Source organism: Hakea prostrata, chromosome 6 (genome assembly GCF_041222555.1).
Source record: "Hakea prostrata isolate BN-2017 chromosome 6, UWA_Hpros_2, whole genome shotgun sequence".
Classification (NCBI taxonomy): Eukaryota; Viridiplantae; Streptophyta; class Magnoliopsida; order Proteales; family Proteaceae; genus Hakea; species Hakea prostrata.
In genome coordinates this window covers 37,406,910-37,422,392 of record NC_142605.1, presented here as the reverse complement: position 1 = coordinate 37,422,392, position 15,483 = coordinate 37,406,910, and the positions used below count along the sequence as shown (strand labels likewise).

Genomic DNA, 15,483 nt, shown 5'->3' with positions numbered 1-15,483 from the left:
CCTCAAGCTATAGCATGCAAAAAACACATGCTCATCTAGTTACAGTTAGAACAAAAACAAGGAGCAAACCACCCCTTGGTAAACATATCTCATAATTGGTTAAACGGGGACACAAAGGGAGTGACAATCAATTTGTCCATCACAACATTGAGAGTCAACCTAGAAGGGGGTGAATAGCTTGAGACTAGTGACTTGCGCTTGACCTTGTAAACAATTAATAATTTAAAAATTCAAAGCAATAAAATAAATGATGTAATCCCAGGTCAAGGGGCAGTTTTCAGGATTGTCTTCAAAGCAGCAGCAGTAAATTAGGATTTAATTTTGTTGAAGTATATGCAAGTTTTGGGCTGTTTTACTGTTCATGTGAACAGTATTATACCATTGTTCCTTGTTTCCTTTTTAAATATACAACTCTACTTTCTATTTCTAGTGTAGGAATCTTGCTACACAAGTTTTGGTAATTTCTAGAAAGCATAGATTCTATTTTATGTTAGTTTCTATTTTAAGAATTTTGCTTTTTCTATACTTTCTATTTTGGACAGATTCATGAGTCCATGAGTTGTACTCTTTATTTCCTTTTATAGAGGGCAAGATGACCTGCTTCTCAAGTTGTAATCTAAACTATTGATATCTATAAATAAGAGACGCTGCAATTCTAGGAGTTTAAAACTAGAATCGCAGGTTTATGTGATTCCTATCAATTCTTCTTCTTTCTTTCTTATCTTCTCTTCTTCCTTTCTCTTCTTCTTAGTTCTTCTTGTTATTGCACTATTTTGGTTGATTAAAGTTTATTTTCTAACAACAAAATTTTTTCCTGTGTAGGTTTGATTTCAATCAAATTTTAATGGACAGCAGCTGTATACAGTCAATTATGTCCCATGGTAATGGTTTTGACTTTCAAACCTTGAATCTAGGGTTAGGAGGTTCAGGGTTAAGTGAGGAATGACTGGGAAGGATTTCTAGGGTTTGGGCAGGCTGTTTTGGGTCTGAAAATTGAAGAAACAATTCTGTTTTAACAGACTTTTTTAATTGCAGAATCATTCCTCAACAAGGGTGTTATGATTTCTAGTTCCAGGGTGGAGTTAGGGTTCGGGTTAGGGTTGAGTGTAGGGTAGGGGAAGGGGATGACAATCCTAGGATAGAATGGGATTGGGATGAGGGGTGGTGAATGGAAAACCTAAATTAGGGTTCAGGGTTTTTAGAATTTTATAGGTTTCTAGGCTGCCTCAAGAAGAAAGAGAAGACAGAAAGAATGAGTCATGGGGATAGGAGGGAAGGGTCTAAGGAGGGGAGATATTACTGACGTAGGGTTCGAGGGGGAAGGGAGAAGGCTTGCGATGGGGTAGGGGCTGGGAATGAAGTGAATTAGGGTTTGGGGGTGGGGAGGGTGCTGCACGCAAGAGGGAGGGAGGGGAAGGGTTGCAAAAGGGTTGGGAAAGCAGGAAAAGGGTAGGGAAGGAGGCTGGGGTTGTGCTTACTTCTTGTAGCTGGGATGGAGACTTGAAACTGCATAAGACTTGAAGATCCAAGGCTGCAGTAGGCTTGAAGAAAGGGGGAGAAGTCTGAATTTTGCAGAAAATAATCACAGCAAGGGATTCCTCCTTGGAACCCACAACTCCAAATCTTCCTTACAAAACAAATCTCAACTCATTCAATCAATCAAGTCTAATGTGTTACAGCTGAGTGGGGCTATATTTATAGCCTCTTACAAGAATGAAATTTAAGATAGGTGAAGAAAATAAAAAACTATTAGGACTCAACAAAGGAATTCAGTTTGGACTAAAATTCCCTCACCACTAAGACTCTAATTAAGCAACTAGATGAGGACTAATTAAGAACTCCTAAACTAAAAGAGAGACTGATAGAACCCACTCGCATTCACCCTGAGTCTCACCCAAGCATTAATGGAAGCAATAGCTACTATCATTCAACATCATAGAATAGTAAAAACAGCAACCAAATATGACTCAGTTCATTCAATTAACTCTGACAATCCTGACCAATAGATACAATTCTGATTTCTATTCGATGAGATTCAGTTCTTGGAATTAGAAGAACAATAACTAAACTAGAGGATAAGCACAATACATATCCCACATCCCAAAGACTATACCTGAGAGGTCGCCCTCTCCTAGCAAGCTCCGCTTGCCCCCCTTCTCTTCTCTCCCCTCCCCATTCACTCCTCGCGTGCCTTCTCTTATTCCTCACACCTCTCTAACAAACTCTCACTGCTAACCAATCTTTCATTGCCACTTGGGAGCTCCTCTGCATGGCCCTGATTCAGTTATGGGTGTTGCCCATTAGTTCCCTGCCACTTGTCCCCCTTCTCTCTGCTGGTGCTGATCCCCTGCTTCCCTTCTTATTCTTCCTTTTGTAGACGTGAGTTATAAGGGGCTTATCAGAGACTTGCAAACTTAAGTCTCCTAGTTAAGAAGGAATCCAACAAGGACTCATAAGCAGATCAGGACTCTAACCAACAACTCAAATCAGAAATAAAAAATAGACCTTGGGCCCAATAAAATACATAACTTTTATAGGCCAGTTGAGACTTCCAGTCATATCCGATTCCCAGTATTCCAGATTGGAATTATCAAAGAGGTATCCTATCTCCTGGCTTTCCATTTCAAAATTCAATTTTCTTAATTACTTTCAATCTGCCTGATAGATAAATCCTACACTTTGAAGGACTCGTATTCTATATATCGGTGACTGATTCTTGAAATTTCACTCTAATTGGAGATGGTGTTGACTTCTCTATTAACCTCTGAATTCAACATATACCACCTGGGAGGGTTTCACGTTTCATCTTACCCACCCCTAAACAACTCCCCCCCCCCCCCCCCCCAAAAAAAAAAAAAAAAAAAAAACAAAAAAAAAACACGAGGGCAACAAGCTTAATTATACTGTTGTTCAAAGCAATGCAAACAATATCATAGGATTGGTAAGTAGTATGGACAATTGCACCTCCTATCAAGAAGCATCCTAAATTAGTTCCCCATAAAGTTGAATACTGAGACCATATTGCATTGGCAATGTATTTGACTGGAGTTCTGTGCTTCACTTTTTTCTTTTGGTGGGTCCAAGGTACACCTTGAGCCTCTCAATTTCTTTTGCTTTTGTTTTGACACTGTCTGATGGCCTCTTTTGAGGCTTTGTCGATACAACTTCCTCCCTTTTGCAGTTGCAATCACCCATGTAAGAGAGAGAGAGAGGGAAAGAGAGAGACTAGTATACTACCTTTTCTTCCAAGTTCCTCTCAATAAATAAGACTAACTGCTTCATTTTCTCCAAACACTGTATGTCATCATGCCTGTAAAATAAATAAGTACTGTAAGGAACTTCAAAGTGAAATGAAAGATAAGGCCATGCGGCTGACATCAAACACTATTCCTTGGTTTGTTCACCAAATTCTGAAACAAAGTTTACTCAGTTTCAGATCACACCAGCTGGATAGAATCCAGATAAGATAACCCTATAGGCAGGTCTCTTGAGCTGTGTTAGGTGGTTTCTTCTTGTTTACCTTCTCTGATCGCACATGGAATTAACAGAGGCAAACAACAAGAGTGTGCTTCAATATGCACAATTAACATTCACTATTCAAAGGGACCACTTACCACCCCCAAAAAAAAATTCATAAATATTCATAATATTTCAGACATTTTTTATTATTAAACAATTTGATAGGGTAAAGCATTTTGTACCTAAATAAGTTATAATGCATCAAATCACCAAATATACAATCTTAATCTAACCAAAAATGGAGAACAGAGATAACTAGTCCTCCATAGCAAAAAATCCATACCTTAAAAAGAGCTGTAGAGTGTATTCACCCTTGGGAAGTCTTACGGAATTTGGGTAGACATCTCCCATAGAATAAACACGCTATTGTTGAAAGGAGAAAAAAAAAGAGAGAGAGGAAAAGAAGAAATAAGCCATCTAGATCTAAAGGGGAAAAGAAATAATACAAACCATGCAAAGTCAGATAATCCAAGAGAATATAGAAAACAGAACCAATAAAAAAAATTTCACTATAAAAAGCAAACAACCATAGATATATACAGTCCATGTAATATACGAACTGTCCCATATTCAGCACTTCAATCTTTATTTGAAAAAAAAAATACAAATGTATTTACTACTGCAGGTTCTGCAAAAAGGGAAGGGCCAACTTTACTTATGGGTTTAATGCAGGAAAAAAACAACTTTCAGTGGCCAAACTTAAGCATCCACAAGTGCATTTGTTTGGGCATATAGGGGGTAGCTTACCTCCAGTTGTCAGACTATTTATATCTTACAGCACATCACTGTACACCAAAATTTAGTTTCATAACAGATTCTGTGACAAATAATCCTAACCTCCTAAGTTCCATCTCTAAAGGGTCTTCTCCATCTGCAACGGTAATTGGACCTGTCTCAGTATACACGAGTCATGAGTCATGACCACATAGTCTACATTATAAAACCTTTACCAGAGCATTCTAGTTATCAGTTAAGCCACATGAATGCTGCACGGAAACTCCACTCTGTCTGGGGAAAGTATTCCCTTAAATCATAACCATCCATCCCTTTCCTCAGTAAGTCACCCTTCTAGTCTAAATGAAATCCCTCATTCTAACCCTAAATTTTGACCTCTTGGAGTCAACCTTCATCATCTTCCGCGTGTTCTTGTGTGGTCCTTGCTGGCAAACGCATGCATTGCATGGATCCAGTGGCATTTCAGCCAGATCTTGGAATGTTTCATCTCAAAGGTAACCGTTCTTCTCCAAACTATATTTTGTTTTCAAAATGCATGTTAGAAAGTTGTCAGATGGGTATGGAAATAATATATGTTGAACATCATGGGTCGATCTATGAACTCACAATGTTGAAATTTCTTTCCGCAAAATGGATTATTTATTTTTCGGTGTCAAAAAATATATTTTCCATATGTCTTCTATGATGATGGAATAAAATATGTTGAACTTCATGGGTTGATCTACGGTCTTACAGAGTCAAAATAAAACGTGCCTTTACAACAGTCAATGTCCGCCCTTAGAGAGCAAATATTCAAATCTGATAACCACCCATTACAACAATACAATTATCTGTTCACCATTTCTTGGGGACAGGAAATCACAAGACAAAAGGTGCACCAACATACTAAATATTCTTAAGCCACATGGTGGATCAAGAGTTGGATTCAACCTGTTGGATGGGTCCCTTTAACCAGTCAATTTCCAAATTTTGTTGTCCAACACAGACATAGGCCTCATCTTGCTTTAAATTATTTGTGTATTTCGAAAACTACAATTTTGTCCCCTGCCCAAAATATCTAACCCTTTTTTTACCATCATTGTTGCTATGTCGAAGACTTCAGCTGGGAAGAAAGTTTCTCATTTTAAGAAAATAAATCATTTGGAAAGAAATTTTACCCATGGAAACCCCACAGGAGCACCACATGGCAATAATGCTGGCCAGTAGCCAGGACTGGCATAACAGTTGTTGCACCATCATTTGATAAATTCTAAATGAACATTTTTCCCACGAAACAACATTAGATTTTTTTTTTCCTTTTTTCCTTGACCATCTTCCAACTTAACCAGACAGAAAAACAATAAAAAGAATTGACATACAAATTGAGTAATAGATCATAAACAGAAAATCACTTGCAATAAAGGGTTAAATTTTTTTGCATGAATAACGTTAATCAATCTATAGGGTTGACTGTTACCTTGTTAGAATCAGAAATCATATAAAACTGGGACTCAAATTTTGTATCATACACACGATTGTTAAGAAGTGGAACTTGAGGCTTTATTGCAGCGCTGTCTTCCAGTTTGATCTTGTAACTGCAGAACCAAGATGATACAAATGGAATAAAGCAAGACAGAAGATGAAATCCAACAAATTGGAGCATGGATTCAACACAAGAGAAGCACTAAAACCTACGTTAAAGTCAGTGCAAGGATCTGCTTGCCAGAAGGCAATTTGTCACGGCTAGAGAGAGCACTAAGTTTAGCATCAACAGGCCTATATGGAACTCTTATCTGCAAAAAACCCCTAAAAAGAAATTCAGAACAATATATACACACACACACACTCACAATTATACATACACACACACCAAATTACTGGCACCCAGTATAAATAAACAAAATTTTCTTTGAGGAATTATAATACACTCTACCTTATCCATGATGGCAGCAGGAGCAAGTTTCTCTGATGATAGTAAAGCTCTGGCATCGATTCTGATGGGTGCTTCACTTCCATGAAAGATGATTGACTCCTTATTGATGCTTATCCCATGAAACTCAACCTAAGAAATTTTAACAAGAAGTCAAGGTTTCTCTACACAAACCCTCAGCAATTGTTCCTCCTGAACTTCATTTAGGAACTACTTTTTGGTGGATAGGAGATGGGGAAGGGTAGGGGATATTCACATACGTTATACATTTATCGGGTGCCAAGAAAACCGAATATGGAAGCATGTCATATCCAAACAAATAAATGAGTTACACTAAACAGAATGCACCATGCAGGAATGTTAACGAACAAATGAATATAACAGGAAAGTTGTGATTAAAAATAAAAACAACACGTATAAGTTGCAAATAGAATAGCAACTGTACAGTCAGTACTGCAGGGCGTTTCAGTCCTTTCAGGTGAAAGCCCACCATAGCAGAACCCTTCTCAGCTCTGGACCATAAAGTCAAAACAAAATGGACGAAGTAGAACTAGGCAACTAGCAAACCAGAGATGACCACAGAGAAGGAAAAAGAAGAGGAAAAAAGTAGAGAGAGAGGCTCTGCAAGAGACGCTCATTAGTTTCCCTCCCTCTCATAATTCATATTTATGTAAAAGTGTGGCCCAAAGCAGTGGTAGAAAACTTCCCAAAAGGTAGGAACACAAGATTAGAAACTACTGAAAATGGGAAAAGGAAATTTACCATAAATAAGGAAATTACTGTTCACGAATAACTATTCACGTGAACAGTACTCATGGACAGTGTTCACATAAACAGTGTTGTGATCTACTTAATTAATACTTCCAGCATTCCCCCTCAAGCTGGAGTATATTTAGAAAAAGGGTAGAATGGGCTTGTTGAGATAAAATAGGATTCCTTATCCAAATAGAATAGGAACCCCTAGACCGTTGGAATTGGACTTCTAGTCCTTTATTCAAGCTGTTTTCCTTGTACCTATAAATAAAGCTGTTGGGACTGGAGACTTCACAAGTTTCAGTGTGAAGCTCCAAGACAAATCGAGCTCACTATCATCCCTTCTTCTCTCTTTTCTCTTCTCTATTTCATATTTACAAATTACATAGTATCAGAGCAGAGCTATTAGAATCACACAATCAGATGTCACTCAGCTCTCTTTTCAACTTATTCGTGCTGTTATTAAAAGAAGCTTCTACAACAGATTTTGAAAAAACTTAAAAGCTTTTGGATGAAGGGAGCAGCACCCTTTTGCTATGTTTCTAATTTTCTGAAGACTAGTTCATGAACTGAAGTATGAACTAAACTTCATGAAGTAGGTCTCTACATTTGAAGACAGCTTCTGTCCCAAAAATATAAACTCTTGATCTTTTCTGATTCGAAGTTGGAACCAGAGGTGTTCTTTTGTTGCCGCCAGGTGCCTCCTTCTGTTGGAGAACTTTTTTTTTTCCCTTCCTGTTTTTCTTTGGGACAGAAGCTGCCTTTTGAAGATAGCTCTGGGATTGGAGAGAGGTTTCTCTGTTTTTCTTTCTTTCCTTTTTTCTGAAAATTCTCAGTTCTCTTTTTCGGGGCAGAATTTATGAAATAAATTCCTGCTATTTTGGCTCAGGTATTCTCTGTTTAGGAGTTCAGTTGTTTTCGGTTCAGAAGCAAGTTCTGCTGCTGTACAGGCTCAGGTTATTCCCTGTTGAGCAACTTCTGCTGTTATTTTGGGTTCAGATTGTTCTCTGTTTAGAAGCAAGCTCTGCTGGTCTAAGCCCCTAAGGATCTAACCTGATCTACCTTTTCGACTCTTTTGCAGATCTGCTTGACAACTATTTTCTGGATTAATTTTGCTGATATCTATTAGGAGAAACTCCACCTAATAAGAATACTATGACTGAAATTGTCTTCTCATCCTCCCATCATTTTTAACTGAAAATAAGTCAGAGGGTTCCTCTAACTTTCCTCAATGAAGGGCTATTGTAAAAGCAGTTCTTACCATGGTGGGAGATCTCGGCGAGATCTCTCGCTTTTTCATATGGGCGAGATGAGATGGAGGTCGAGAGCAAAGAGTTGGGATATCTCGCTCGAGATCTCGCCATATCTCGCCCTGAATCTCACTAGAACTCTCAATTTTTTTTTTTTTTTTTATGGATTTCGGCTGAATTTTCATTTGCAACTACTCTCAGCACATCCACAACACCGAAGGAAGATCAATCATTATTTACTTGTCTTATAAACTTATGATTTAATGACTCATACAGAACTTTTTAATGGCTGTATAATTTTATTATTCTATTCTTGAAAATTGAGATTGTGATACTCATATGGATAGAATTTTGATAACATTAAGGTTGCTTGATGCATTTGATACCCTTGCTTTTCATCTATATGCCTTAAAGGTTCCATATTATATGTTGTATAACATTGCATTCCCTAATTCTACAACATTTCGATTTCACACTATGGGTAGACTAAAAAATCATACATAGGATTGTTTTCTGACAAATCCAAGGCCACCAATGTGTTCAAAAGGCCTTAAATAAGCTAACTACCAAGTTTCAACCCAATTGGGACCCTAAAATCTACCAAGATGGGCCACCGAGTCGACACTAAAAAATTGTATATCTCGACCGAGATCTCGCCGAGATGGTCAAGATCTCGGTTTTTCAAGGAGGCAAGATCACCCTCGAGAGCGAGATCTTCTACCATGGTTCTTACACTGGACGTGGACAGCTAGTCCACCTGACTAAACCAGCCTCTAAAAGTAATGACAATTGGGAGGTTACTGAAGCATGTATCCTAGGACAGATGTTTAATTGTATGGCTGACCCTATTGTGGGGATAAAAGTCCCCTGCTGTGCGCATCTCTCTGCTCTGCATGGCAGTGCAGCAGGACAAGGTGACACCTGGAACATGCAAATCCAATGACTAAAATTGAAACCCTCAATTAAGTCTGAAGACCCTAGGGTTGAAATGAATTTAACACACCACCCATTTATATAAAACCTGATTCAAGTTTATGACCTCCTCACTTCCGTGTAATAAAAATGGGAGACAAGTACTATAAGGCCATGACACCCATCAAGAAGAGACAGACCAGTCACCTACATGAATGAAAATAACCAAAACTATACTCAGCAATTAATAAATTTCACCAACCTAAAAAAGAAGACAAACAAAAATATAAAAATAATAAATAAAAAAAACAACTTTATAGAAATCAACTAAGTTAGAATGAGTACCTCAAAATCAACTATAGTGGTTTCATGACTCCCAATGCCACTTGACCAAAATTGAGCAATTGCTAACTCCATTGTCTGTCCGCCTTGCACAGCAAAGGAAAAACTTTTGGCAGAAGGAGATGAAAACATCACAACATTCTCCCATTTAACAGGCCGCCTCAACGGGCAAATCTGCACAAGAAGAATGTCAAGCCATGGCAGGAAAAAGTGATGTAGGCTTCTGCTGTATCTTTTACCTGAACAGCATCAATAAAAAATCTTCTAGCCGTATCAAACCCTGATGTTCGCATGGTTGCTTCAGCCCAAGTAGCCCCAAGAGGTACTTCAACAAACCTCCTTTCAATGTGACCTTTTCATTTATAAAAAGGAGAAAAAGAAACACCATAAACAACAAACTCAGAAAAGTAAACCCCTAACATGTTATCCCCAGTTGTAATTAATGCTACTAGCTCGCAGCATATACGGGTCCATATAAACATTGTTATTGATCTAACAGAAAATATGTACAGACAGACCACTAAAAAGAATTACCTGAGCAAGCAGTTGTTTCAGAGACAGCTTAAATCAACAGGACAATGCTACTTGACTGATTATCAATTACCAAGAAATCTTAAGGTATTAGGTCTTTTGTTTTGAAAGCAAAGCCATACACAAAATTTTCATTTTAAGGAAAAAGAAAATTCAGCCAGAAAAATCTATGAAGCTCAAGCCGTTAAAGGAGAAAATATCCAACAGAAACTGCCATACCAAGAGATACAAGCTTAATTAGAATAAGTGTATTCACTCACAAAGTAAGTCCACAAACAATATAATACCAGACAACAGATCTTATTAATCATTTTTCTCCAATCTTACAAGGGAATTTAGTCAAGAATCCCCCCCCCCCCCAAATCAAAAAAAAAAAGAAGGAAATTCAGGAACAAATAATGTCTAATGAAAAAGGAGAATGGATGACACAGTAATGCTGAAGATGCTACTATTTTCACAAAACGTTCAACAGTTACTGATCTTAGTCCAAGTAAGAAAACAACCAACTAGTTTCTGATCCACCAAAACAAGAACAGAAGAACCCCAAAAAGAAGGGGGAAAAGCCCTGTAATCCGAACTCAATGAGGTCATCTACATGGATTCAAACCAAGTAAATTTGACCCAAAAACAAGGAGGATGAGGAAAGAGATGACAAATGAAAAAGGCACAGCTCAATATGTCAAGAGAATCTCAACTAAATAAGGTCTGCAACATAGATTCCTTGCCCTCCAATAGGCTCCATCCAAGGTCAAACTTAGTACAAGATCGAGAATATGCATGTCTTTCCTCACCCCTTCTATGGCAATTTCAGTTTGCCACCATCTCTTTTTACCTTTTTCAATCAAAATAATATCACTCCTTACTAGGAGATCCTACACCTCCATTGAATATGATCATACCACCTAGGCACCAAGGTCTGCCCCCCATCTCTTTCATCTTGTTCAATCAAAATGGTATCACTCTTCATGGGATATTCCCTGCGCCTCTATTGAATATTACATTATCACCTTAAACAACTCTTTTTGAGTTTGACTTTGTCATTGACCTGTGTAACTCCCAAGTCTGCTCTTATGTTTAAATTATGAACTTTATCTCTCCTTGTTTTTTACACCCATCCATCTTCACATCCTCATCTCTGCTAGACAAAGCTAATCAATATGAACATCTTAACTCCCAACCCATAAAACTGATTATCTAATTATCAAAGACAGAAAGGCAGATAGATCTATGAGAGGAAACAACAGTACTGAAATGAGAGTTCAAACCAATGAGGAAGAACAAATTAACGGATTCTATAAAACCAAAGAGAGCAAATTTGCCCAAACGGCACCACAGACAGACAGGAAAACATTCCACCAACACATATAGAAAGGAATTGGCAGAAGATGAAAACAGATGTTTGAGACACGGGTATGATTTTCACAGGCTGGTTTAGGGAATCTACTAAAAGCACTAGTAAGGTCTTGACGTGGTGCTCAACAGATCCCTATTGGTCCAGTTACTCCAGTACTAACTCAGCAAGACATATGAGCCAGGTGTATAATGACTAAGCCCTTGCAGGTGGAGAAATGCCAGACTTCTTTTATCTTTAGACGTTGCACACCTTGTAGAAGGACTCACCATGTGCACAAATTGAAAGATGATTAGTATTTAGTTCATCTTGGAAATGAATCTGAAGCTTTTGCATAGGGACCCGCAGACTGCAGTTTCAGGCAAATGGAGATTGGTGACAAGCATGCGACCAATTCTAAAAATCCAATTGTCACAAGGTGGGAGCACGTATATCATAAAGAATAGTCTGGTGTGGGTTTCCTAGGGGAAAGGGAAATCAAGTCTTCTCCTTGATTCCCAATGGAACATAATGGGAAAAGGAAGCAACTGTGCACAAAAATAAATGTATGATTTCCCCAATTGGATGTCAGAAAGAAAATGAGGATATGAATAGTGGATAACAAACAGAGACAAAACAGGAGGTTGCACCTGCATCAAAAGAAAAAGGTAGAGAAAAGCTGCGGAGCAAATAGGAACAATAAATTGAGACGCCTGAAATTACTTTAGAGGAAATAACCAGGAAAACAGAAGCAATAAAGTGAAATAAGATGAACCATGCGAAACTTCACTTTGATACAAATTTCAATTAAAATGAAACAAAGAACAAGGAATGTTTGTTGAGGTGGCAACTGTAACTTCTGAAGACTTGCAGCTGGAGGTTGGGGATGGAGTCTCAAGAACAATAAGAGCTTAACCTATACAATGTTAACAACATCAAAAGATGACAAAATGACTATAAACATGTTGACCCAGAAAGAAAAAAGCGCATAGCAAAAATAATTCCTAGGAACAATTTTGTGGCAATACAACCATCAACAAGGGAGATAATATAACCAGTTACGAAAGGATTTTATTAACCTAGAGCACCTTGTAACCTATAAATGTTGAGACAGTTTGCTATATTATTTGGGTTGAAAATAGTGATAAGAATTCAATCATCCACATCATGGAAAAGTATGGAAATTACACCTGGTAAAAACTGCATCCCTGAAAATGAGGTCAGTGGATGTGACTGTTTTAAAACCATAGGTTTTGTTACAGTAATCGGCACCCTGAAAAGAGGACCACGCCAAGGAGCCTTGCAATCTATTCCATAGAGCTCATAATAGTGTAAACCATCACTGAGTTTGGTGGGATCCACAACTACACTGGACAATAAGAAACAAAACAAAGCAACGATACAGTTAACAGTGGAAGATAAAAGATATTTAATTATTAACAATTATAGCCATCTCAGTATAGGAAAAATGAAAAGATGGATAAATGAAATAAGCATAACCATCATAGTTATTTCGAAGCATAGGTAAAATCATGAAAATAACTAAACATGAAGGAAAGGAATGAGCATTTATCAAGAGGCATATCAGGAGGAAATTGGTTTCTTCAGCAAAATGGATCAAATTGAAGCAACAAGGTTGCTTTCATGCTTGCACAGGATTATCATGAGCCATTAAGAGTTGTAAAAAATGACATTACAGTGGATTCACATGGTTTTTTAGAGTGATGCAACCATACTCTTTCCCCAGAAAACACAAAATTTGTTTAAATGCTTTGCACAGAAACTTCAAGCAATTAATTTACAATCACTGAAAAGATATGCTAGACTGCTAGCACAAGCACAAGGATCAACCTAAATGAATTATTTTTTCTCATATCCTATAAATGGAACCAAGAAAAGAAAAAGTTACAAGATGAGACAAAGATATGCAAACTAACTTGAAGCTACGCCCGTTATGTGTAAGGAGAAGATAATCAGGTGCCTTGACAACTGCATTTTCGCTGGTACATAACTGAATACATTCCTCGAAAGGATACAATTGTTCCAAGTTACTTGCATCTTCATGGAACTTTGGTTCAACTTCCACACTCCACTGTTAAGTAGAAATTTATCAAATTAATGAAAGACATTAGAAGGTAGATACAAAGATTTCTGATGCTTCATAACCTTGAAGGTACAAATCGGAATGCTAAAATTTGCTTCTTCCATTTCCAAATACAAACTAATTACGGAAAAGAAAGAAGGAATTATTGATACAGTATCCAATAGACACAAAGGACTCATCAGGGCAGGTGAAACTACGAAAAATCCATGAACCACCTAGAAAAGGTTAAAAATCATAGTAGAAAGGGAATACTAGATTATACTCCTGCAATTTCTCCGGCTACTTCAGTTTCGAATGACGAAGTACAACTGGATGGATTTTGTTCAATTTGGCATAGCAGTTCCATCCATCTCCAAGGTTTTTCCAATCTATAACCAAGGTTGTCAAGGCAGCAAGGTGACCAAAGCAATTGGGGCTCCGCCTATGCGATAAAGCGACAAAGTAGCACCTAGGCGGCAATAAGGCGACCAAAGCGGTTGGGTAAAAATTTTTCAATACAATTACTTTTGAACTACTTTTAATACAACTACTTTCTACAATAAGCTAAACAAACGTTCAATAGTCACATTCATCCAAAAAAGAAAGCATTCAAGAATCATAATTATTAAAAATTATCCAAAAAAATAACACAAACATAAATTCATCTCATCAAGCATCATAACAATGACTATGTACTAACAAGGCCAACACGATAAATTAATAGATCTCATTATTCCAATTTTCAAGTCATTGTCCATTTAATTATTCATTGATTCTCAATGTTGAGTATGGCTCATGCTTCACATTCTATTATAGAGGTCCTATGTCACTTCAAGCCTTGGAGTTCCTTTGCAATTTGGGCCTCAATTCCAAAATAACTAATCTATTATATTTATATACGGCTTTGTAGAATAACTTTTGATTTTAAAAAAATTTTAAAAAAAAAATTAAGAAAAAAATATTATGCACAAAATGTCAAAAAAATCGGCTGCTTTAGCGTCTAGGCGGCAATAAGGCGCACAATGTGACAAACGGTAGTACTTAGGCAAAAAAAAACGCGTCAATTAAGTAGTTCAAAACAAAGCGGCTCAAAAACTGTTTTGCCGCCTAGGCAGACGCTTTGACAACACTGTCTATAACTCATTACAGCATTGAGGGCCTGAGGCAGAAGTAAATATGACCAGGTTAAGTGGCACTCTCATATAAGTATCTTAAAAATGTGTGCAGCCTATGCTTCACAAGCTTTTTAGTTATACTTAATTGATTTAGCTTTAATCAGTTTTCAATTTAATCGAGTTGATTAGTTGACCAGTTCATTTCTAGGTTCTTTTAGTACACAGTATCCAGATAATAAGCATTATTGTCAATAGACATCAGTTTTCACCAGGTGAAAGTCAGGCATAAAACCTCCATGTTTCCCATCTTTGGGGTCCAATCATAAACTGGGGGATAGCTTATGGATTCCCTTCAGCTGTAAATGAGAAAGAAGGTTCCCATGTTACAAGCCTCTAAAAAATTAAAACCAAAAATGGCTTTGAAATGTTGGGTTCTTTCTTTTTCTTTTTCTTTTATTTTTTTTTCCCTTTCTTGTCTGGGGGAGGGGTGGTGGGTAGGAGCGCAAATCACAAGCTAGAAGATGAAAAGGACCAACACAGAAAACCACTTTCCACTACTTCAACTATCAAAGCCCCACGGGCTCCTTTTAGCCTTTTGTATCCAGGACCAAAAGCAACTTTCTTTAGCTTTTCTTGGAACCATGATTTGTAGTTCAGGCTGTTCAGCAATTCTGTTGAAAGCTCTCTTGTTATTCTGATTCCATTATTTCTCACCCATGGTGGCTGGAATAAGAATTCAATACAATTCTAGAATCTTTCAGTTGTAAGGACTAGATATGTTGATCGTCTAACATATCATCAATCATCAACCATCAACCAAAATCATACACACCTCAAAAATCAAGACACTGCTGTAGACATTAATTACGAGAGGTCTGCAAGGCTATAGCAATCCTACTGTATTAGCTAACACAAACCAGTACCTATAATTTGCTGCCAAATCCATATAATATCTAAAAAATGTATCAACTGTATCGTGTTGATTCATGATATGTTAAAGGGTT

The 15,483-nt window shown here is 37.4% G+C and overlaps 1 protein-coding gene across 2 annotated transcripts in view; it reads right to left on the bottom strand.

The window, feature by feature from the left end:
• Positions 1 to 15,483, bottom strand: part of TPP2 (tripeptidyl peptidase ii) — a 61,617-nt gene that overhangs the window by 27,147 nt on the left and 18,987 nt on the right. For both annotated transcript variants that reach the window (XR_016173925.1, XM_089158297.1), the window contains exons 16-24: positions 13,219 to 13,373; positions 12,472 to 12,650; positions 9,660 to 9,772; positions 9,424 to 9,594; positions 6,167 to 6,295; positions 5,929 to 6,026; positions 5,711 to 5,828; positions 3,803 to 3,882; positions 3,238 to 3,310 (exon numbers count right to left, since the gene is read on the bottom strand). Coding sequence is in view for 1 of the 2 variants with exons in the window: in XM_089158297.1 (XP_089014423.1) it covers positions 3,238 to 3,310; positions 3,803 to 3,882; positions 5,711 to 5,828; positions 5,929 to 6,026; positions 6,167 to 6,295; positions 9,424 to 9,594; positions 9,660 to 9,772; positions 12,472 to 12,650; positions 13,219 to 13,373 (1,116 nt within the window). In the remaining variant the exon portion in view is untranslated. The remainder of the gene's footprint in view (positions 1 to 3,237; positions 3,311 to 3,802; positions 3,883 to 5,710; positions 5,829 to 5,928; positions 6,027 to 6,166; positions 6,296 to 9,423; positions 9,595 to 9,659; positions 9,773 to 12,471; positions 12,651 to 13,218; positions 13,374 to 15,483) is intronic.